This window comes from Panthera pardus, unplaced genomic scaffold (assembly GCF_024362965.1).
Source record: "Panthera pardus isolate Hobbes unplaced genomic scaffold, ASM2436296v1 HiC_scaffold_27, whole genome shotgun sequence".
NCBI lineage: Eukaryota > Metazoa > Chordata > Mammalia > Carnivora > Felidae > Panthera > Panthera pardus.
In genome coordinates, this window is record NW_026526843.1 from 22,442,541 (window position 1) to 22,467,110 (window position 24,570).

Sequence of the window (24,570 nt, forward strand, 5' to 3'; positions counted from 1 at the left end):
AATATTAATTTTGTTTCTGGGACTGCTTCTTCAATATCATCTTTCTCCTTCTCATCATCTAGCACTGATTCAGAATTACACAACTCCATCAAATAATCTGTTAATTCCTCTGGTGTGGTATGTATTAGCTCTTGAAATTCTCTAAGATTCAAATCTTAAATCCCTTTAGCACCACTTTTGTGCCATATCCACAATTTCTTTCATGATTTCCTTGATTGGCTCTGTCGTAAATCCTGTGAAGTCATACACAACAGCTAGACATGATTTTCTCCACGGAATTTGTTTTGGACTTGATGGTTTTCACTGCATTTTCTATAACTATGATATCCTCTTCAGTGGTGTAATCCTTCCAGACTTTCGTGACCTCTCTACTGGGATTTTATTCCACAGCATTGACATAGTATTGACTTGATATAAGTTACTGTGCATAATAAACGTTAAAGGTCCTTATGACCCCCTGATCTGGAGGCTGAATTACAGATATGTTTGGAGGAAAGCAGACCACTTTGATGTTTTCAGTGTTGAACTCATGGAATTTGGGGTGGTCAGGAGCATTTCCCAATATCAAAAGAACTTCAAAAGGTATTCCATGTCAAGGTACTTCCTGACTTCAGGGACAAAACATCAATGAAAGCAATCTGAAGAAAGGATTCTCATTGTCCAGACCTTCTTGTACAATGAAAAAATTGGCATGGAGTGTTTACCTTTTCTCTTCAAGGTTCAGAGGTTAGTAGCTTTAGAGATAAAAGCAGTCCTCATCATAAACCTGACTGCATTTGCACAAACCAGTAGAGTTAGCCCATTCTTTCTTGCCTTAAATCTTGGTGTTTGCTTTTCTTTCTTACAACTAAATGTCCATTGTGGTGTTTTTCTCTCAGCATAGAGCATTTATGTCTGCATTAAAAACCAATTCAGACATATATCCTTTCTCCTCAATAATTTTGTTAATGGCATCTGGAAACTTGTGTGTTGCCTCTTGGCTGACAGAAGCTGCTTCTCTTGTTATCTTGATATTTTTTAAGCCAAAACTTTTTCTAACATTATCAAATCATCTTTTGCTGCCAATAAATTATCCAGCTTTATCTCCGTTATCTTCCTTTTGCTTTAACTTGTCATATAATGACTTCACTTTTTCTAGAATCATATTAAGGTCTATAAATACGCCTTTCTTATAGCAATGTTGCACTCACATAAAGCTGCATTTTCAGTATGAGATTAAAAGCCATTTTGCAAAAAGTGCAAAATGACTTCTGGCATAGGTGCAGTGATGGCTTCATTATTTTTCTTTCATTACAACGGTCTTTATGCTGGATTCATTTATCCTGCAATGGTGGGCAACTACAGCTACAGACATCAAGCTATAGTATATACCAATAAATTCAACATTTCTTTGGTAATGTCATGACTTTTCTCTGCTTCTTGGGAGCACTTCCAGCAGTATGAGTAGCACTTCATATGGGTCTCATGGTGTTATTCAAGGTTTATGGTATGGCATTAAACACAATGAAAAATATGCAAGAACCATGAGATCACTTCTTACTGTTATATACAATTTCTGCAGAAACAAACTATGCATGTTGAGATGATTTAGCATCACAAGATATTTTAAGCTTAATACTTGCAACACTTGAGTTCACCTCAATTAGCGACAAGAGGTGACTACAAAATTATTACAGTACTACAGTATTACAGTCAATTTTATGCAGTTATTATTTAATAATGCATCTTTACATTTTTTTTACATTTCTCTTGACTGCTAATGACACCTTGTATGGCCTGTATTTGTGTGTGTAATTTTTGATAAATTTTAACTTTTTATAATAGATTTGTTTATATTTTATGGTAGTAATAAAATACATTAGAATATACATATATTTTATTCATTCATGGTATCTCTAAATTTTTAAATTTTTTTCAATATTTCTAGCATATGTGATTTGTCTGTTTTTTCAAGTGGTTGCAAATCTCCAAAAAATTTTCCAATATATTTATTGAAAAAAATTCATGTGTAAATGGATCCATGCAGTATAAACCCATTTTATTCAAAGGTCATTTATATACAATAATATAGATAGACACATGTAAAAATCGTACATACATATAGATATATACATGTATGTGTATATGTACATACAGAAAGGAAATAAAAAATGTACAACAGAATATTGACCGGAATTACCTCCAAGAAGAGTGGGAGCAGTTTGCAGTAGGTGGTAGTAGCACAATGGGAATAGCTCAAATTTATTGTACTTCTTTTTTATCTTTTTTGAAACAGAAAGAAACAGAATGTGGGTGGGGGAGAGTCAGAGAGAGAGAGAGAGGGAGACAGAATCTGAAGCGGTCTCCAGGCTCTGAGCTTTCAGCACAGAGTCCGACGGTGGGGCTCAAACTCACAAACCATGAGATCATGACCAGAGCCGAAGTGGGATGCTTAATTGACTGAGCCACCCATGTGCCCCTTTTCTTTTATTTAGTTTTAATTTTTTAATGTTTATTTATTTTTGAAGGAGAGAGAGACAGAATTTGAGCAGGGAAGGGGCAGACAGGGGAGACACAGAATCCAAAATGGGCTCCAGGCTCTGAGATGCCAGCACAGAGCCCAAGGTGGGGCTCAAACTCTTGAGCCATCAGATCATGACCTGAGATGAAGTCGCATGCTTGACCGACTGATCCACCGGGGCACCCCGGAATTTAATGTACTTCTGTGTACAAATGACTATTGTTTAAATTTGTCCATTGAGAATATTTTAATAAAGTTATTAGTTAACAAAAATAAATGATAATGTGGATTTTATTGTAACAGATTCTTATTTGCGTTTATACTAAGATTTTAATAAGAGCCTTTGAACTCTTGAGTGATGAGTGCTTAAATACAAAGTGATACATCAATGACCCTTTAAAGCAGTTCAGTTTGGAAAATAGAAGATATGGATGATGGTCACTTGGCTTATAATTAATAACCTCCTTAAAATTTCATTGAAATACTTGAATCTAATGAAAATTCCCATCCTTATTTTATTACAGTTGTATCACACCATTAGTCCGCTAAAGAATTTCTCAGACTTAACTCTGCTTCTTTGTCTTTTTGAAAGAGAAAAAAAAAAACTTTGTGAAAGGCAAAGATTATAGAAACTGTCATGCTACCAATTTAAATGCAGAGTTGAATTTTTCTGGGGTTAATTTTATTTTACCATTGCAGTATCACATATGCATTGAAAACTATCTGATGGAACATGTATAAAATGTTTGATATTAGGCAAAACATTTGGAATTGTAGTAATTAAGTTTTTTGATGACAGTGCAGTTATATTTTTATGGCTATTCAAATAATTTTCAGAAATAGCTGAAAATTACATTTATAGATACAGGTATAAAGTAATGCCCAAATCATGGATAATAACCCACTTAACTTGTGTTTCAGAGTTTTCAAGTAAATTTCTGATCATTCATATGTATAAATTGTGAATAAGAAAAAATATATATATATAAATTTATTTAAAATAACTTGTCTATTAAGATGAAACAAGTAGCATTATATTTTAAAAGATTAACACCCTAAAGTATTCATTGTTTCTAAAATGGTTGACTATTATTCATAATATTAAGTTAAAATAGTTTTAAAATGTTGAATTATTTCTATGTGTAAGTTACCATTTCGAGCACTGTGTAAAATAGGAGATAGTATCTCCTCCCAGAAGACCCTATTAGAATAAGAAGGTAGAAAATAAATATGAAAAAATAAATAATCATACTATTGAGTTAAGATAGCTTAGGTTTTTTTTTTTCAGAAAGCAAACAACTAAGATATCCAGCAAAGATTTGATAAGTCACAATTTTAAGTGAATTTTAGATGATTTTTGGAAACATTATCCATGAGGATGGTAAAGAAAGAAGGAATAGCATGAATGAAGTCACAGACAACTAATGAAGTATATTTAAGGAAAAACAAATGTCATTGTATATATGTCCTGTAGTATGTGATTGTGTGCTTGTGTGTGTTAGTGTGTGGTATGTAATTTCATGTAGGAAGTGGAAAGTGTGTTACCAGAATGTGAGGAAGAAAATACAGTAAAATGGGACATCTGGGTGGCTCAGTTGGTTAAACGTCTGACTCTTGATTTCTGTTCAGGTCATGATCTCACAGTTCATGGGTTCAAGCCCACATCAGGCTCTGCACTGACAGTACAGAGCCTGCTTGCAATTCTCTCTCTATCCCTCTCTCTCTGCCCCTCCCTTGCTCACACTTTTTCTCTATGTCAAAATAAATAAACAAAAATTTTTAAAAAATATAAATATAGTGAAATTGTGTTGTTCTTGTTGTTTATACCATGCTAAGAGAAAAAAATATATATAGGAAAAAATGGTGAAGTGTTTCAACTATAGATTGTTACAATAATGAATTTGGGATTTAGAAGGAATACTGATGGCAGAAAAGAAAACAGATTTATTATGGCATTCTTTTAGTTAAGAAGACCAGTTTGAGGTCTACTCCAAAAACCAAAGCAAGAGTTTAAAAGAGAGGGTACATATGGAGTTATATGTGAGAAAAATTAATAGGGCATGGTACTTTGAAATTCCAAAATTATTTTTTAATAATTCCATATTACTATGATGAGGAATTCTTGGGAATAGTAAATAAAAGACAAGAACATTAAATGACTGCCCATGAGTTCATTTTTAAACTTATTTTTTTAATTTTTTATTTGAGTATATTTGATGCACAATGTTACATTAGTTTCAGGTGTACAACATAGTGATTCAACAAGTTTATACATTATGATATGCTCACCACAAATGTCACCATACAACACTACTACAATATCATTGACTATATTCCTTATGCTGTGCCTTTTATTTACATGATTTATTCATTCCATTACTATAAACCCATATCTCTCACTCTCCTTTACACATTTTATCTTCCCACTCCCCTCTCCTCTGTCAACCTCAGTTTTTTTCTATTTATGGGTCTGATTATGTTTTTGTTTGTTTATTCATTTTTAAGGTTCCACATATAAGTAAAATCATATGGTAATTGTCCTCTGACTTATAATAACCTGTAAGTTCACCCATGTTTTCTCAAGTGGCACTCTCTCATCCTTTTTTATGGCTGTGTAATATTTATCACATTCTTATCCATTTTTCTATCAATGGACACTTTGATTGCTTCCATATCTTGGTTATTATAAATAATGTTGAATTGAATGTAGGGATGCATACACCTTTCTGAATCAGTGTTTTTATTTTGGGGGGGTAAATACTCATTAGGTGAATTATTGAATAATATGTTATTTCTATTTTTAATTGTTTGGGGAACTTCCATACTGTTTTCCACATTGGCCTTAGCAACATTTTTCTACGTATGCCTCCTAAGGCAAGGGAAACAAAAGCAAAAATAAATTATTGGGAATACATCAAAACAAAAAAATTACAACTTTGCACAAAAAAGGAAATCATCGACAAAACAAAAAGGCAATCTACGAAATGGAAGAAGATATTTGCAAATGATATACCTGTTAAAGAATTAATATCTGAAATATACACACTTAAGAAAAGAAAAAACTTATAAAACTAAATTTAAAAAATCTGAGTTAAAAAATTGTTAAAGATCCTGAACAGATATTTTTCCAAAGAAGACCTACAGATTGCCAACAGACACATGAAAAGATGGTCATCACTAATCATCAGGGAAATGCAAATCAAAACTACAATGAGATATCACCTCACACCTGTCAGAATGGTTAAAATAAAAATTACAGATCAGAAATAACTCTTGGTGAGCATGGGTTCATTTTTTTAAGCACAGAATTACAAGTAACAAAAAGTATAAACTTAAGTCATTTTTTTCATTTGTTTATAATTAATAGACTTCATATTCTAAAGTAGTTTTTAGTTTACAGAAAACATACAGAGTCCCAGTATACTCTCATTTCTACCTCCCAAAACTAATTTTGCATTAGTGTAATTAACATTATTGAGCTGATAATATGTAACTAAAGTCTATAGTTTACATTAGAATTTACTCTATGTGTTGTGCATTCTATAAGTTTTGAAAAATGTATAAGATGTATGCACCAATACAGTATCATACAGAATAGTTTCACTGCCCTAAAAATCTCTTGTTCACCAACTACTCATTCCTTCCTTTCTCTCCCCACCTCCAACATCTAGCAACCACTGATCTTATTACTGTCTCCATAGTTTCTCCTTTCCCAGAATGTCATGTAGTTGGAATCATATAGTATGTAGCCTTCTTTCATATTGGATTCTTTCACTAGAAATATGGATTTATGGATCCTCCATATCTATTCATAGCTTGATAACCACTTCTTTTTAGCTATGAGTAATATTCTATTTCCTGGATGTATCACTGTGTGTTTATTCATTCATCTAATGAAGGGCATTTTGATGACTTCCAAATTTTGACAATTATGAGTGAAGTTGCTATAGACATTTGTGTGCAGGTTTGTGTGTGTATATGTAAGTTTTCATCTCATTGGGTAAATATCAAGTAGTGCAATTGCTGGATTGAGTGGTATGGATATACTTCATTTTGTAAAAAGCTGTCAAACTGTCCTCCAAAGTGGCTGTACCATTTTGCATTCCCAATAGCAATGAATGAACATCTTTGTTGTCTTGCATTCTAAACAGCATTTGGTATTGTCAGTGTTTGGTATTTTAGCCATCCTAATGGGTTTGTAGTTGTATCTCATTGTTATTTCAGCTTGAAATTTCTTGAGGTCCCTTGACATTGAACATCTTCTCATATGCTTATTTGCCATCCATATCTTCTTTGTTGAGGGAAGTTTCATATCTTTTGCCCATTTCTAAACAAGATGTTTGTTTTCTTAAGTTTTGTGAGTTTTTTTTTGTATGTCAGGAGAATATAAAAGAGCACCTGTTTAGTCTTGATGTATTCAAGATTTCTGACTCAAACTAATAACATAATTAATTTACGTCACCAAACCTGCCAACAAATCTTGTCATTACGAAGTATATGAAAGGGGTTAGAAGGCTTAATATGAAAAAATGGTCCTAATTTTCATGAAAAGGAAACTGTATTTTGGTAATATGTCTCTTGATTTTAGTAAAATTACAAAAATAGATTATTAAATAAGTTGTTGATAATTACAAAATGAGACAAATGAGCACTAACCAATACAATCATTTGTAGTTTGACTGGGATGTTAGACTAATACATCAGGAACTATACCAGTAGATATAGTATGTCTATTTTATCAAGTCTCATTGTGTCCTTCTTGGAAAAAAAAATGGAAAGATCTGGGCTAGCTGATAATAAAGTTAGGCTGAACTCTAACTAGTTGAACAACCTCACACAGTGCTGATTTTTGAGTATCTATCAACCTAGAGTATATTCACTGTTATCATTCCATAGACATCTCTCCTGTTAATAATATATAGCAGATCTTAAGAAGAATATTGATTGCATTCAGTTATAATTTGTAACAGGATGAAAAGAAGCCTTAGTATGTTAGAATCAAAAATGTCTTTTCATAGACTAGAGCATTAGGTGACTGTAACCAAATGAATTATTAGATGTATATGTAAAGTCCTAAGTTATATCAATAATTTTTATTTGTATGGTTGAAATCATAGTTGAAAACCTGATTATATTTTATCTAAAAATAAAACGCTGTTGGAGTACACATTTTGCTGATTCACATATTTGAAAAATATTGTTGAGTACCTAAAGATATAAATGGCCAGGGACATAAATTATGCTTAAAAAGAAGAAATATCTATCAATTAGAGCTACTTTAAATTGGACTAAGCTACTTTGAATAGCTGTGTGTTCAGCAAAATGGGCAGTATTAAAGCAGAAGCTAGAAAACCATCTATTATTGTATTTGCAGGAATTTCAATTATTCAATGGGGGATTCAATTAACCATTAAAGTATCTTTTGACTGCAATTGACTTGACAATATTTTTAAAGTATGCAATTTTCTGTTGGAAAATCTACTCAAAATACTGTGCAATCATAACATTTAAAATCTTACCCACTTTGTTCTCATCACTGGTTTCTTACTAATCTCCATAGTTGCATATTAACCACAAACTGGAATAGTCAGGCAAAATCAGTTCCTTGTTATTCTCTAGTAGAAAAAAATACTTTATTAATATTGTAGTATTTTCTTTTCATTGTTTGTCCCAGTATTTTTATGTCGTACAATGATTAATTGCCTGGCTGTTTTATTTTGTATTAGACATTGCTGTTTAGTAATATAATGGCTTACACTTTAACAATTACAATCTTATTCATTGGGATGGAAATACATTTGCATGCTGACACTAAAGGAAGGACAAACAAGTTTGTTTAAAGGCTGAACTGGAAACAAACAGTAAGTGTAAAGTCAATAATTAGAATTATTACTTCCATGACACGAGAAATTATTTTTATTGACAGTAGCTCTAGACCTAGTTGATGATTCTTAGAAAAATAATTTTCAATTTTCTGAGACACATGTTGTCATAATTTACCTTGGCAACCTCTTAATCCTCTAGGAACCACAGATTAAAACCCATTAGTGAAAAACTGTGCCTATATTGATATCAACTGAATAGTACATTTAACTGATGGCTGATGTCCTATTTGTGAGTATTAGCAAATTATAAAATTAGATATAATTTTTAAAAGAAGGGTATTATGCTTGTGCCTATGTATTTTCTTTCTCAAATTTATAAAATATTATTTGTTGTTCTGTTAATCCTATATGATGACTAAGAATATGATGAAATTTCAAATTAAAGCTGCAAAATTTTATTTAATTTTTTTAGATTATGACATAATAATGTGCTTGGCTATTGGTGCATTTTTAATGCTTCCATTAAAGTAATTTCTACTCACACTGAAAAGCATGGTATAAGGACTGTCAGCATTTATCATGTTTATTTCTAATCTAGCTAAATACGTCTACTTTTTTTGTCCAGTCTGGAATGACCATAGTCTCCATCCAGGTTCTTCACTCAACAAAAAATATGTTGGAAAAATATACTGGAAAAAATTCTTCAGTGTACATTAAACTTCTGTTCCCACTGATGATGCTATTGTTGAACCTGCTTGCTTGGATTATGATTTCTTATGTCCCAGTCTAATTGCTTATATCCTGATATACTTCACTTTTGTATATGACCCAACTCTAACTCTGATCTATGACACTTTCAGGTCTTACTTCCTCAACCATGTGTATTAATTTTCTATTGTCTCTGAAACAAACTACCACAAAGTTGGTCAGTTAAAACAATGCAAACATATTATCTTACAGTCTGTACTTCAAAAGTCTGCTATGGGTCTCACTCAACTAAAATCTAGATTTTGGCAAGGATGCATTCCTTTCTGGAGGTTCTAAGGCAAATCTACATTCTTCCCTTTTCCATATGCTAGAGGCTTCCTGCATTCCATGTCTCATGGCTGTTTTCCTCCATCCTCAAAGGTAGGCACAATGGGTGGAATCCTTCTCATATCACATCACCAATCTTAATTGCCCCTTAATATGTAACATAACAAATTCACAGGTCCTGGGGATTAGGATATGGGCATCTTTGTGGGCTATTATTTTGCCTACCAGTTAAAATAAATATCTGGATTTTCCTTTCTGTAAAGATTGAATAATAGAAACTGGACTTACCTTCCCACCTGTAACAATTAAAGATTTAGACCAAATATATGAAACAATACTTGTCAGGTGGTCAAGTAGTACAGGACAGTAATTCCTAAGAAAGAAGAAACAGGCAAAATGAGCCCTGTAATTGTTCCAGCTTACTTTCTAGAAAAAGTTTACAGCTTTCAGTGCAGGGATCAGGAACCCAGAGCCTGAAATCTCTTGGAGTTAAGGAGATAGAGTTGCAAGTATAGGAAGACTAACACAGCTAAAGTTCACAAGACAGAATAACAGAGTGCTGCATAGTCAGACAGATCCCAATATAAGAAGATAGTCTCCCTCAACTCTTTCTGCTGAATACTGTTTAGTACATGCACGTGAGGAATGTACCTGAGGCCAAAGAAACAAACAGCCAAAAAGAGGAACAAAAAGAGCCCAAAAAGGGAAATGATACTATTAACTCAGCTTCAGGAATAATTCATGTTCCCACAAGCCAGAGTTGGAAACCTCATAATGTGTGGGGCATCAGAAAGAATACTCAGGAGGGTATTGTTTCAGTAGGGAGGCAAAATTATTCCTAGAATAAAGACTACTCTGGTCTTATCTAATAAACTTAAATCAAATCCCCAAATGATAAACTATTTCCAAGTAAAATCATTGTGCCAAAAAACCTTAAACAATATTTATGGGAATACAATGGTATCCAGGATTCAACAGCAAAGCAAAATCAGAGTGTCTGACATTCAATAAAAAGTTACAATGCATAAATAGAAACAGGAAGATATTATACCAAAAAGAGAAAAATAACTTAGTAGAAACAGTCTAAGAAAGGTGGAAATGATATAATTAATATATAAAAACATTAAAATGATTAGCATGACTATATCCCCTATGTTCAAGAAGTTAGGGGAAAATTGAATGTGTTAAGTAGATACATGAATTATATAAAAGTACCCAAATAAAACTTCAAAAATGACAATTATAATGTATTAAATAAAAAAATAACTATATGGGATTATGCAGTTTAGAATACAAATGAAACAGGAGCACCTGGGTGGTTCAGTCGGTTAAGTATCGACTTTGGCTCAGGTCATGATCTCATGGTTCATGAGTTCGAGCCCCTAGTCAGGCTCTGTGCTGTCAGCTCAGAGCCTGAAGCTTGCTTTAAATTCTGTGTCTCCCTCTCTCTCTGCCTTTCCCCCACTCACACTCTGTCTATCTCTAAAAAATAAATTTAAAAAATTAATTAAAAAAATTTTAGAATACAAATGAAACAAAAATTAGTGAACTTAAAGATATAGCAATTAAAACAATTCAAAATGAAACAGCAAAACATCAAACTATATTATAGTTTGGTTTCAAACTATATTATAAAGCTATAGTAATCAAAAAGTATGAAACTAGCATAAACATTAACACATGAACAAATGGAATAGAATTGAAAGCCCAGAAATAAACCCATGCATATATATTTGAAAAGAGAGCCAAGAACACTCATTAAAGAAAAGACAGACTCTTCAATAAATGGAGGGAGGGAAACTAGATATTCACATGTAAAAGAAAAGAACCATACCCCTATTTTACAATACTCACAAAAACTGACTCAAAATGGATTGAAGATTTCAATGTAAGATCTGAAACCATAAGATTCCTAGAAGAAAACATAGGTGGTAAGCTCCTTAAAATGGGACTTGGCAATGATATTTTGGATATGACACCAAAAGCAAAGGCAAGAAAAGTATAAATAAGTGGAACCACATCAAATTAAAACACTTTTGCATAGCAAAAGAAATTATCAATAAAAAGAAAAGACAACCTATGAAATGGGATAAAGTATTTGAAAATCATATATCTAATAAAGAGTTAATACACAAAATATATACATAGCTCATACCACTTAATAACTATAAAAAACAATTAAAAATGGGCAAAGGACCCAAATTGACACTTTTCCAAAGAATATATTCAAACGTCAAACAGATACATGAAAAGGTGCCCCAAATCACTCATCATCAGGGAAATGCAATAAAAAACCACAATGAGATATCACTTCAGGCCTGTTAGAATTAGATTTATCAAAAAGACAGGAGATAACAAATGCAAGCAAAGAAGTGGAGAAAAGGGAATCTCTTATACATGGTTTGTGGGAGTGAAAATTGATACAGCCACTCTACAGTATGGAGGTTTCTCAAAAAATTGAAAATAGAACTGCCATATGATTCAGCAATTAATCTTGTGGGTATATACTGAAGGAAAAGAAATTACTATGTTGGAAAGATATCTGCATCCTTATGCTTATAGTAGCATTATTTATAGTAGTGAAGAAATGAGAAAAATCTAAGTATCCATCAATAGATGAATGGATAAAGATAATGTGAGACACACTACACACACACACACACACACACACACACACACAAACACACACACTGAAATACTATTCATCTATAAAAAGAAGGAAATCCTGCCATTTTGGATAACATAGATGGACTTTGAAGGCATTATGCTAGGTGAAATAAGCCAGACAGAAAGAAGATGCTTTTAATAGCAAGGAGAATGTGTAAAATTACCATTTTAGATCTTGCAGAAATTTACTAGAAAAAAATGTGGTGTGTTTTCTAGGGGAATGTTGAAGGCTCCCTTGAAGTCTGTGTTCTTTTTAGACAAGTGTCTTGAGACTCCATATTTTTTATAACTGTATATACTAGTTCCTGATAGCTTTCATAACAAATTAACACATTTTTAAAACAATAAAAATATATCATAGTTCTGGAGTTCAGAAATCAAAATGGGTCAAAATGGGCTTAAATTATTATTTAAGAGACCTGCATTGTTCTCCGGATGCTTTATGGGATTAGATTTCTAAGACTGCATAACAAACTACTAGCAATTTAGTGGATAAAAAAAAACAACCCAGAAATTTATTTTCTTACATTCTGGAAACTAGAAGTCCAAAATCAACGTGTCAAATGCAACACTCGCTTTGGAGGCTCTAAAGGAGAATCCTTCCTTGCCTCTTCCATCTTCTGGTACCTTCACATGTTCTTTGGCTTGTTTCTATATCACTTCAATCTCTTCCTTCATCTTTACATTGCTTTGTCCTTTCTCCTTCTTCTCTTTTGTCTGTCACAAAGTTTCTTGTTCCTTTATTTTGTAAGAACATTTGTCATTGGGTTTGGTACTCACTCAAATAATCCAAGATGGTCTCATCTCAGGATCCGTGGCTTAATTACCTTTGAAAAGCTCCTTTTTCCAAATAAGGTAACATTCAGTTTCCACATTATCCAGGGATTTTACATAGACACCTCTTGGGGGGCTAACACCAAAACATTTTAGAGACAATCTATTTTCTCATTTTCAGCTTCCAGTGGATACCTGCATTCTTTGTTTCATGGTTCATTTCCACCTTCAATGTAAGCAATGGTCAGTTGAGTCTTCCTCACATTATATTGCTCTGACTCTGACTTTCTAGCTTCCCACCTTTACAAGTAAGGACCTTTGTGGTTACATTGCCCCATTTAGATAATCCAGTACAATATTCCCCTCTCAAGGTCAGTTGATTAACAATCTTAATCCCACCTGCAGCTTTAATTACCTAATTTACTTATAGGCTCAAGGGAGTAGAAATTGGACATTTTAGGGGAACAATCATACTCCCTACCACACTATAGAAAATATGCCCTTCGTTTATCAGAAATAAACATTTCCCCATTTTTTTTAATTTTAGAGAGAGAGAAAGGACAAGCAAGGGAGAGGGGAAAGGGGGGAGATGGAGAGAGAGAGAGAGAGAGAGAGAGAGAGAGAGAGAATCTCAAGCAGGCTCCTTGCTCAGCAGAGCCTAATATGGGGCTCCATCCCACGACCCTGGGATCATGACCTGAGCCAAAATCAACAGTCATACACTCAACCGACTGAACCACTTAAGTGTCCCACCCTCATATTTTAAGAAACCTTTTCCATGTCCATAATAAAATAATCAGACATATTTAATTTCTAAATTATTTTCCAATATAATTCTAAAATGATGGCACAAAGTTGATGTTATTCTCTCCTTAAGAAAGCTATAGCTAAAGAATGTTTATAAGTTTAATCACATGTGGATTTCATCATATATAACTTTGTGCTCAACTTTGTTAATATTTATTCATGTATGATTTTTGTTTTTATCCTTTGAAATGACAATAAATCAGATGTTGACTGAATTACATTCATTTAATGACATTATTTTTACTATAGCCAAATAAAAGTTTTCAAATAATAATTCAGAAGACATATCAGGGGTTTTAACTATAAAATGTCCTGCAAAAGAAAAGTGAAGTTTTGTTTTATCTTGGGCTACGGAAATGGAAATATGCTGAGCTTTGTTTATTTTGTTTGTTTTCATACTCTCATTAATGACCTGTTGTATTTAAGAAAATATAATCACTACTGACATTACTGTTGATTCATCATAACATTATAGCATATACCATAGTGATCTTTTTAAAGTAAAATTTGCAAATCTTCTGTACTAGGTTTACTTTAGTAGGTATGGAGGTTTTATATTGTTATTATAACATAATGGGAAATATTCAAAATTTATGCTCTGAAATATTTTTTATTAAGTCATTTCATGCCTTTACCAATCAAACTATAAATTACACTAATATTAACACTTTAACAATAATCTAAAAAAGACGTGTACAAATCAGATATCCCTATGAACAATTGCATTGAAAGCATGACAATAAAAATAGACAGCTTTAAGATGTCAATTTATCAATAAAGGCACATTCCATGCGTTAATGATATCATTCCAATATGCTGGGTATCAAGTAAGTTATAAATCTGAGAAAAATTAAGTCACAACATAATGTATGTTATTAAAGCATATAGAGAAGAAAATAATAAAATAACTACAGTGTTAGAATTATTCAGAAATGTATTCAATAAACATATCTGGAGTATGTTATGTGTGATAGATGCTCTAATAGATCAAACAATCAAATGAATCTAATGCAGTTTGGTAAATGACACTATAAGAGACATGCAAGTTCATATATGAGGAGCTCTAATTCCTAGAACATGAAAATACTATAGAAGATATAACCCTCCAATTTTTTTCTCAGATAATTTATATATATTAAAGAAATTATATATTAACATAGTAGCACACTAACACAACAATAAGAACTCAGAGACTGTAAAGGATTCAGAATATAAATGCTATAGTAATTTAGAAAAGTAAAGATCATTTATGCAGTGAGATAATGGAGGAGATGGAATTTGAGCAGGGTACTGCCAAAAAAGTTAGCCTTTGGTCAGTGAAATTATAGTGTAAGAATATTATAGCCGATGAGTACAACATACAGTACAGAAGCAGTAATTAAAAATAGCAGTTAAGGAGATGGGGAATAAGAGAAAGACATAGTAAACACTGAAGCAACAATTCTGTGGTAGGAAGTAGTAAATGATAAGCTTTATAAAAAGAAGTGGGCTAAGATTGTGAGTGTTGGGGATTTGGGATTGTTCGGGTTATTTATAATGAGCTTTTGTGGTGACCAAAGAAATGCAGCCCTCAGATCTGATGCAGGGAGTGTAACTGACAGATGACCCCAGGTGCTATGTTTTAAATCCATCACCATGTTTGCACAAGGCTAGGCTTCCCAAGGGCTGCTGCCAGCAAATGACAAAGCTACAGTAATATTAAGGCAGATCTATTCCTATAAGATATAGGACTAATCTCACAGGACAACTTTAGTCTCAGGACTCCATATCAGTCATGACCTAAATTTTCTTAAAACTGTACAGCAGTCTGACACTCTTCCTAGGTAATTCTTTTCTTACAGAGGCCAGACCTGCAGAATGGGATAATGGCACTTTCCTTCTTCTCTAGCTTCCTGTCCTTTGTTTTACCTCACAGGATTTTCTGGTAATAAAATTTCTTACCTTTATAATAACACAACCCTTATAAATTCCTGAGCTGAAAAGTGCAAGGATGAAAACAAGATTTTATTGGAACTGTGATTGTGATGGTATATATAATGAAATAAAAAATAAAGTCCCAGAAGTATACAAACAAATTGAGGTGGCATGGATTTATTTAATACCTATGTGATAATAGTATGGGACTCAGAGTTGGTAGCAAATATAGCAAGAAAATGATAGAACATGTATGATGGAGAATTGTGTAGTACACCAATGTTTGCTCTGAATAAAAAAGCGACACATATATATAAGAAATTACTTTCTTTGAAACATATAATGAACCCTTTCAAATCAGTGTAATAAGATTAATAATCTAACTTGAACATATTTTTCCCTATATGTGATTCCAAATCTTCAGCAAATATATTAACATGTACTCAGCATCAAGTAGTCACCAGGAATGCTAGTTAAAATTATATTGAGATAGTATTAAATACCCATCATAATAGCCAAATTTTATTTTCATTTTTATTTTTTTTTGAGTTTATTTATTCATTTTGAGAGAGAGAGCACGAGCAAGGAAGGGACAGAGAGAGAGAAACTCACACAGGCTCTGTGCTGTCAGTGCAGAGCCCAATGTGGGGCTCCATCCTACAAACCATGAGATCACGACCTGAGTCACAATCAAGAGACAATTAACCCAATGAGCCACCCAGGTGCCTCAATAGCTCATTTTTTAAAATCATATTATACCAAGTTTTGGGGAGGGTATAAAACAACCTGACTTCTAATGTAAGTCTGATGGGAGAATAAACTGGTACATCCACTTCAGAAAAGAGTTTGGCAATAGCTACTATAGTTTACCACATGAATACTCAATAGCCACAGACTTCCATTTCATTCATATGGTGTTTATTCTCATTGTTGTATAGTTTTCATTATTTGAATATACTAAAGCTAAGTATCCATTCTACTATATGTATATAAGTGTAAATTAAGTTTAAAACCAAGAACTAATTTGTGTTGCTAAAAGTCAGGATAGTGATCATCCTTGGGTGAACATACTTCAGTGATGCTAAAAATATATTTCTTGGACCAAATGATGGTTATACATATATACACTTTGTGAAAATTCATCTACTGTATATTTATTATTTGTATATCAACTAAATATTGTATATTATGTATACAGATTGTACTTAAATATTAAGAGAATTTTTTTATGGAGGTTCCTCAAAAAATTAAAAATACAACTACCCTACGACCCAGCAATTGCACTACTAGGTATTTATCCAAGGGATACAGGTATGCTGTTTCAAAGGGCACATGCACCCCATGTTTATAGCAGCACTATCAACAATAGCCAAAGTATGGAAAGAGCCCAAACGTCCATCAATGGATGAATGGATAAATGGGATGTGGGATATATATACATATATATATATATATATATATATATATATGTATATATATATAGTATTACTCAGCAATCAAAAAGGATGAAATTTTGTCATTCACAACTACGTGGATGGAACTAGAGGGTATTATGCTAAATGAAATTAGTCAGAGAAAGACAAATATCATATGACTTCACTCATATGAGGACTTTAATATACAAAACAGGTGAACGTAAGGGAAGGGAGCCAACAGTAATATAAAAACAAGGAGGGTGACAAAACATAAGAGAATTAAATATGGAGAACAACAAAAAAAAGGTTACTGGAGAGGTTGTGGGAGGGGGGATGGGCTAAATGGGTAAGGGGCATTAAGAAATCTACTTCTGAAATCTTTGTTGCACTATATGCTAACTAACTTGGATGTAAATTTTAAAAAATAAATTAAATAAAATGATAGAAATATAAATTTTTAAATAAAAAAGTCTTACAATTTTTACACATCTTGTTCTATTGATCTTACTGTATATGCCTTTACTGTTAAGAATTGATTTGTTGAATGTTTATCATTTTCTAAATTTATCAGTTTAGATAAGACTTAACTCTCCCATTAGGTAGTAAAACCTTAAGCATTAGGAGTATTTCTTTTTTAATGTTTACTTTTTTTTTTATTTTGAGAGATACAGAGAGTGAACCAGGGAGGGGCAAGAAAGGGAGGGAGAGAGAGAATCCAAAGCAGACTTTGCAGACCCCAACATGGGGATCCATCTCACAAACCCGTGAGATCATGACCTGAGCCAAAATCAAAACCGACTGAGCCACCCAGGCACCCTTAAGACTATTTTTGATCTTTGTATCCACTCATGGATCTCCCCTTAAACGTAAGATATGTTATTGCTAAAACCTTAGGTCATGGCTCTAATATCTCTATTTTTGTGTTAAAGATATGTGTATATATGCATGAGTGTGTGTGATAAGTTGAAAATGTTATTTATTTTTTAACTTCCTGATATTATCTTCTTATCACCTTAAATTTCTATGATTATGTCTTCATTATTAAGATATTTTTGTATATTGTGCTGTTCTTGTAGTGAGTACAGTATCTAGAGACTGGCACTGTTGATTAAGAATGTGGTCTAAAAAAAAGTAGCTAATGGATGAAAATAGTAGCTTCCCCCCCCCCCCAACTGGACTGCTTATGTTTATTGCAGTACTAGTGGAAGATATTCTGTATCCTCTTGGGCAATAATACCTATCACAAGAAAGCATGGACTGCAGCATGTGATCATAATGAAACGCTGTTATAGGAATTAGTAAACAGTATTTCCCAAGATTAGAGCATTACGTAAATTAAATTCTATAGTCATCTGCTTTATTTTAGTTGTTTCTGAGAAAGGGAATAAACTTGAAATATAAAACTGAAGCACACACACACTTTTTTTTCCCTGTGTTTTGGTTTGAGGAAACTGGGCAGTAATGCACTATATGTTTTCTTCAGTGTACTGAGGTGTAAGTGAAAATATGAAACAATACAACACTGTCTATTTGGGTACAACTCTGTAAGACTTTAAATATTTACCCACAGAAAGCTTACTTCCAGACATCGTATGCAGAATATTATTGGAAGGTATTCATTGAACAGGAGAATAATAGCTACTCTAGAATTTTCCTAAAAAGCCTGCTCATATTCAAAAATAATTTTCAGCATAAGTAAATTCTATTCATTTAATTAACCTGGAGAAATGCCGAGTTTAAATTTTATTTCTGTAATCTTTTATTTTTGAAATCCCAACCAGAGTTATGGCAGATGAAAGTAAGGTGATGTTATATTTTCTCATACCATTATTATAAAGACTATCAGAACCTGTTTGGAAATAACAGTGAACAAACACACAAATTACATAAAAATGATAAAGTATTTTTATATGTATCAAATACAACTGCAGTGGAATTAAGATCATTAGATGTTCATGTAATTTAATGGCCTTCCAGTTTGCAATAGACATAATAGATGAAGACATAATATACAAATAGAATTGACTGAGGAATTACCAGTGATATATCTTCATTACTGGAATGGTAAGACCAAAAGACACCTTTTTTTAATGAAATCTTTTTTTCTTTTTCTGTAAGAAAAATCTTATATAGTCACTAGTTTGCTGAGAAAACCAGTAACTAGAATTTACATATGTTCATCTAACAAATGACATAGTTCAGGGAGAAAATTAAAGATAATATGTGACTGAGAGTAGTAGAAAGGATTGAGTGAAAGAGATCTGAAGCTTCTATTTAGTGTTTAGTAAAACTACAGGAAAAGATCCTGCTATTTTCCTTGCTTCAAATTTAAGGGTTGTTACACAGTTGTCATTACATTATTATTCAAGGAATGGCAATTGGCACTAAGGAACCATTTTCACATTTTTGCCATTAGGTGTTTTTTTGTTTGTTTTGTTTTTTGTTTTTTTGTTTTTTTGTTTTTTTTTTTGTTTTTGTTTTTGTTTTTTGTTTTTTTTTTTGAGAAAGAGAGAGAAGGGCACCTGGGTGGCTCAATTGATTAAGCACTCGACTCTTGGTCTCAGCTCTGGTCATGATCTCACCATTAGGTTCATGGATTCGAGCCTCACATTGGGTTTTGTGTTGGGAGTGTGGAGCCTGCTTGGGATTCTCTCTCCCCCTCTCTCTCTGGCCCTCCCACGCTCTCTAAACAAACAAACAAACAAATAAATAAATAAAATAAATAAATATTGATACTGGATTTACAAGATATGACTAATTTCTTTTTTATTTCAATAACTTAACCATTTTTTCACTTGCTATGTTGCCAAAGCCTCACTTACAGTTTATTGAGTGATTTTCTGCTGTTGAGTAAACTATGTGAAAGGGGAGTTTTTGCTGGGCAGTTTTGGGAATGAAGCCAAGAGGGATGAAAGAGGCTGCCTCTCCATCATGAGTGATCCACAGGGATCCGGAGTGGTATGATGCTGAAATTGCCAGAAAACTGCTAGAAGAAGAAAATTTGGCTACCCGGGTGGACATGAGAGCAGCTCAAATAGCCCAGGTTGAGGAAATTGCTAGATTTCTCATAGCTGAAGAAAGGAAAGCTTACAGGGAAGCCAAGGAGCAGGATAAATCATCTCTGGATAAAAGAGAGCATGACCCTGATTGGAAGCCAAAAACTACTAAATTGGAACTCTCAAAGTGAAAAGAGAGTGATGATCTTCACTGTTCTAAGAATAATAAGCCAGTACAGCCACCACCACCTATCATGACAGAGGCTGAGTATTTGAATTACACTCATTTTACAAACCAGGGATTGCACTCATTTTACAAACCAGCATAATTCCACATGTCATTTCTCAAAATCAGAATCCTCTCATACAGGTTTCCATTAAAAGCAGTAAAAACCCAAGAATTTGCCTTGAAAATGGACTCACTGTAGCAAGTATTACTGGATGATACAGAATGTATCCCATGGTCATTTTTATCCTCCTATGTTTGTATTCCTGGGATTTACCTTCAAGTGTTTTTCTGAGCATAAATAATTTTAATTCATTTAAAATGTTTTGATTATTCCTGATCACTTGGGCAATACATGAAAATCTAGCTTTTGAATGTTGGCCACCTCTCCTGGGATATAGTATCTAAAAGCTCTGTAAAATGTCATTTTTTTTAGGTATGAAGTACTAGTATCTAGACACTAGACTTTATTTAACAATTAGAATTTTGTAGGGATAATGATCAGAGTAAAACATAATGTTTGGATGCAATGCAGAATAAAATAATATACCAAATTTTTAGAAATAACAAAAACTAAAACTAAAAATCCCTAAAATCTATCTGTGACAGTGAATCTGAAAGCCACTGGTACTTCACAACTGACTACCAAACCTATCAATGGTTTTAAGAACTTAATTTCCTGCATTAAATCCCATTTTTAAAAAATACCTAGAATGATGTTTATGTCCCATATCATATGTTGATATAGTCTCATTCTTATAATGTTTGAGGGGATGGCTACTTTTGGAAAACATAATTAATCCAATTTTATCTTCTTAATTATTCAATTTAGGAATTACATGTGCTTTTATTGTTTCTTAAAGTTTATTTTTCCTCAAATTGAATAGGGACATATGAACCCTTGCATCAGTTGATGGTAGGGTACATTTCATTCACCAGCAATTATTTATCAACTACCTCCTATCTTTAGTTACCTACTATCCTTACAACTTTCTACTATCTACTGTATTATTATCTACTATCACTGTACAATGTCCTGGTGTTATAAGAATGTTGTGTAACATGCTTTATGCTTACAATCTTACATGAGGAACTGCAATCCCCAATCTTTAGTAACTATGAGTTCTGTTGTAATAATGATACTTGGATTAGGTAGAAGATTATTTTATTTTATCATACTTAATAGTATATCATATAATGAGAATTGATTTTATTATAAACTTTATAGTTTGTTTAATACTCATAATTTCCTTCTACATACAACAATCTACATTTTTTTGCAGAGTGATAAGATGAATACGTTGTGGTCAATTTTCCAATGTGTTCACAATCTAGTGACTAGTGCAAGCATGGGCATGACAAACTACATTAAGTTTAGATTATTATGCATTCAACTATTCAACATAGAAGAATAAACCAGACACTATGATATCACAAGCAAAGGGTTTTAGTTTTGATCAATAAGTTGAATAAAACTTAACATATGACTAGAAATGCTGTCTGCTCCTAATTTGAATTTGATCAAGGCTAAAAAGGTAAAAGGACGTTTTGTACAAACAGAACAGATAGAAAATAACATAAATGCATGACAGTAAATGGGCTATTAGGTAATTTAAAAATATATCATTTTATTTGAGTATAAACTGCATCCTATCAGGATGAGTTTGAACTTTTTCTCTAGGCAGTCAGGACCCAACAAAAGAGAGTTAGCAGTGGAATACATGATCAAAATTGGTTTCAGAGAGAACTTAAGTGGTAATGGGAATTATGGAATAGAGGGGAGAATGTCAGGTGTCCTGAAAATACCAATGCCCTTCTTTTGCGTTGTATTTAATGCCTATTCTTCAAAGGTGACATTACTGCATTGGTATAACTGCTGGGGTATAAGTGCTTGACATTAAGCTTTTTTATTGTAATGTTAGTGCCTGATATTAAGCTTTTGACTGCCAAGGCATCCATTTCAAAGACAACTATCTTGAATAAACATATTGCCAGCTTTGTGGCACAGCTACTAATAAAACGGCTAGATAAACCAGGCTGCTTCACCCTCGTGGTACCCCCTTTTTAGTAAGTCCTGGGTAACCTAGATAACTGACTGCTTGAGTCACCTTGTTTTTCCCATCTTGTGCCCTAATATTCACTTGTATGCTTTAAGTTCACCAATAAAGAGTGAACCTGTGAAACCCTAGGCTCCCTTCCTTTGGACCCCAGTAAAGGCAGACCCCCCCAAATCCATTCACTATTCTCTCTCTCTCTCTCTCTCTCTCTCTATCCCCAGGGACTTGGCCAAATGGGCTTTGGGTGTACCATGTATCCTCTGGCATCTGTAAGTAACAGATCATTTTTTATTCAAAACTCTGTGTGTGTGTTTCCTGATGTGTGCCTTGTAATCACACTACAAACCACAAGGGCATTTTCAGCCACGGCACTGACTCTGGTTAGGAATATGCCTGTGGGGGAAGCCACAGATGAGTGCTTCAGGCATTCCTAATCAATAGCATCACTATTGATAGACTAAGATAAACACAAAACAACTACTTTATAAGAAAGATGGGTTATTTAACAACTGAAGTTCCTCAGACAAAAGTCCAAAGCCTATCTTTCAAAAAGAGTATGGGGGGGAGGGATTCTGCTATGTATAATGAAATACATCAATGTATTACTTTATGATCTTATACGTGATTAGTTATATTAAATTATTTATTAAAGTCTTAATATTTATGTTCTTCCTAAAGAGCATAACCATAATTTGTGTAATTGAAACACATTATATTCTTCTTATACGTTGTCTAGTGATAGCCTTGATGAATTTACTCTTTCTGAATGAATTTTTACTATGACTAAATCCCCAGTGAGCTGTAAGAACTGAGAAATTCTGCAGGCTTAAGTGGAACATAGGAGATAGAGTCCTAAACCTAAAATGGTTTACAATAGACCATTTTATATAGACCATTTTATATTTAAGAAAATCGACATAAAAATGTATACATTGTCACTACGTGGCAATGAGAAAGAATGAAATATGGCCCTTTGTAGCAACGTGGATGGAAATGGAAAGTGTGAAGCTAAGTGAAATAAGCCATACAGAGAAAGACAAATACCATATGTTTTCACTCTTATGTGGATCCTGAGAAACGTAACATAAACCCATGGGGGAAGGGAAGGAAAAAAAAAGGTTAGAGTAGGAGAGAGCCAAAGTATAAGAGACTCTTAAAAACCGAGAACAAACTGAGGGTTAATGAGGGGTGGGAGGGAGGGGAGGGGAGGTGATGGGCATTGAAGAGGGCATCTTTTGGGATGAGCACTGGGTGTTGTATGGAAACCATTTTGACAATACATTTCATATATTAAAAAAAATGTATACATTGTCATCTAGCCCAGTAAAAGATAACCCATTACCTACATTTCTGCAATTTTTCAAGGACAAATGTAGCTTCTCTGATTTTGTCCTTTTATTCTCCCTTTTGCTGTCATTTTTGTCTTTGAACACACTTTTGCTGGGACCTAAGGGACCAAAAATGCCTTTTTGAGATATTTATAAGTTGTAATTAGTCTCAGGAACTGATTTTTAGTGAAAAAAATTGAGGTTCTATTATAGTGCAGATTTGCCCTTATGGATAAAAATGTTAAGATCATATTTCATTAAGTCCTTGTTTTATTGTCATTTTTAAGAAAAAAAAATTCAACTATTTAATCACTGTATCTTTTTGCTTAAGGGAATAATAGAATTATGATATTATTGTCTGTTTTTTATTATCCATTTCCTGGTGTTCTATTATTAATAATAGAATGACAGACTTGAAAATAATGTCTTTTGTTCAATGTTTCTGAGTGGTTTTGATGTCACACTTTTGATCCACACTGAAGAATACTCAGGATTTATTATATAAAAAAATAGGAAAATATTTATGCAAAAATATTTAAAAATTTCTACTTCCTCAAATAACCTTGGATTGACTAATGTCTAAAATAACATGTTCTTGACTTACTGGGTTTCAATTCACCATCAGAGTTATCTCCAGAGAATTGCATTTCTACATCTAGGGAGAGTTCTCTTGCTTGTCATTCTTAATTGTAAGCAGCAGTCCAAGTCACATACCAGCACAAAGACCATGAGTAAAAATGTCACATCAAAATGAATTAAAGCAAATGGATTTACTAGCTATCAGTGCATCTTTCAGGACATTACTAATCTTGACTCTCACATATAATAGGTATGAACTGTTTATCATAGATAATTTTTCTTGCTGCAACAATTATAACAATTGCCTACACAATGTAAAATCAGTTGGCATAAAACTATATAAAAATTGTGACATACCAGTGTAAGTATGAGCATACAGAGTAATTGAACAAAATAACAATTATAGAGGGATAAAGAGAAGATAATTATTTAGTATGTAATAAATAG

The 24,570-nt window shown here is 32.9% G+C and overlaps 1 protein-coding gene across 1 annotated transcript in view; it reads left to right on the forward strand.

Annotated features, from left to right (window-relative positions):
* The window catches only part of LOC109253711 (actin-related protein T2-like), a 159,088-nt gene extending 138,964 nt beyond the window's left edge, over positions 1-20,124 (forward strand). The window contains 1 exon segment of the mRNA XM_053891334.1: positions 19,884-20,124. Within this exon segment, the coding sequence (XP_053747309.1) occupies positions 19,884-20,124 (241 nt within the window).
* The last annotated feature ends 4,446 nt before the right edge of the window (positions 20,125-24,570 follow it).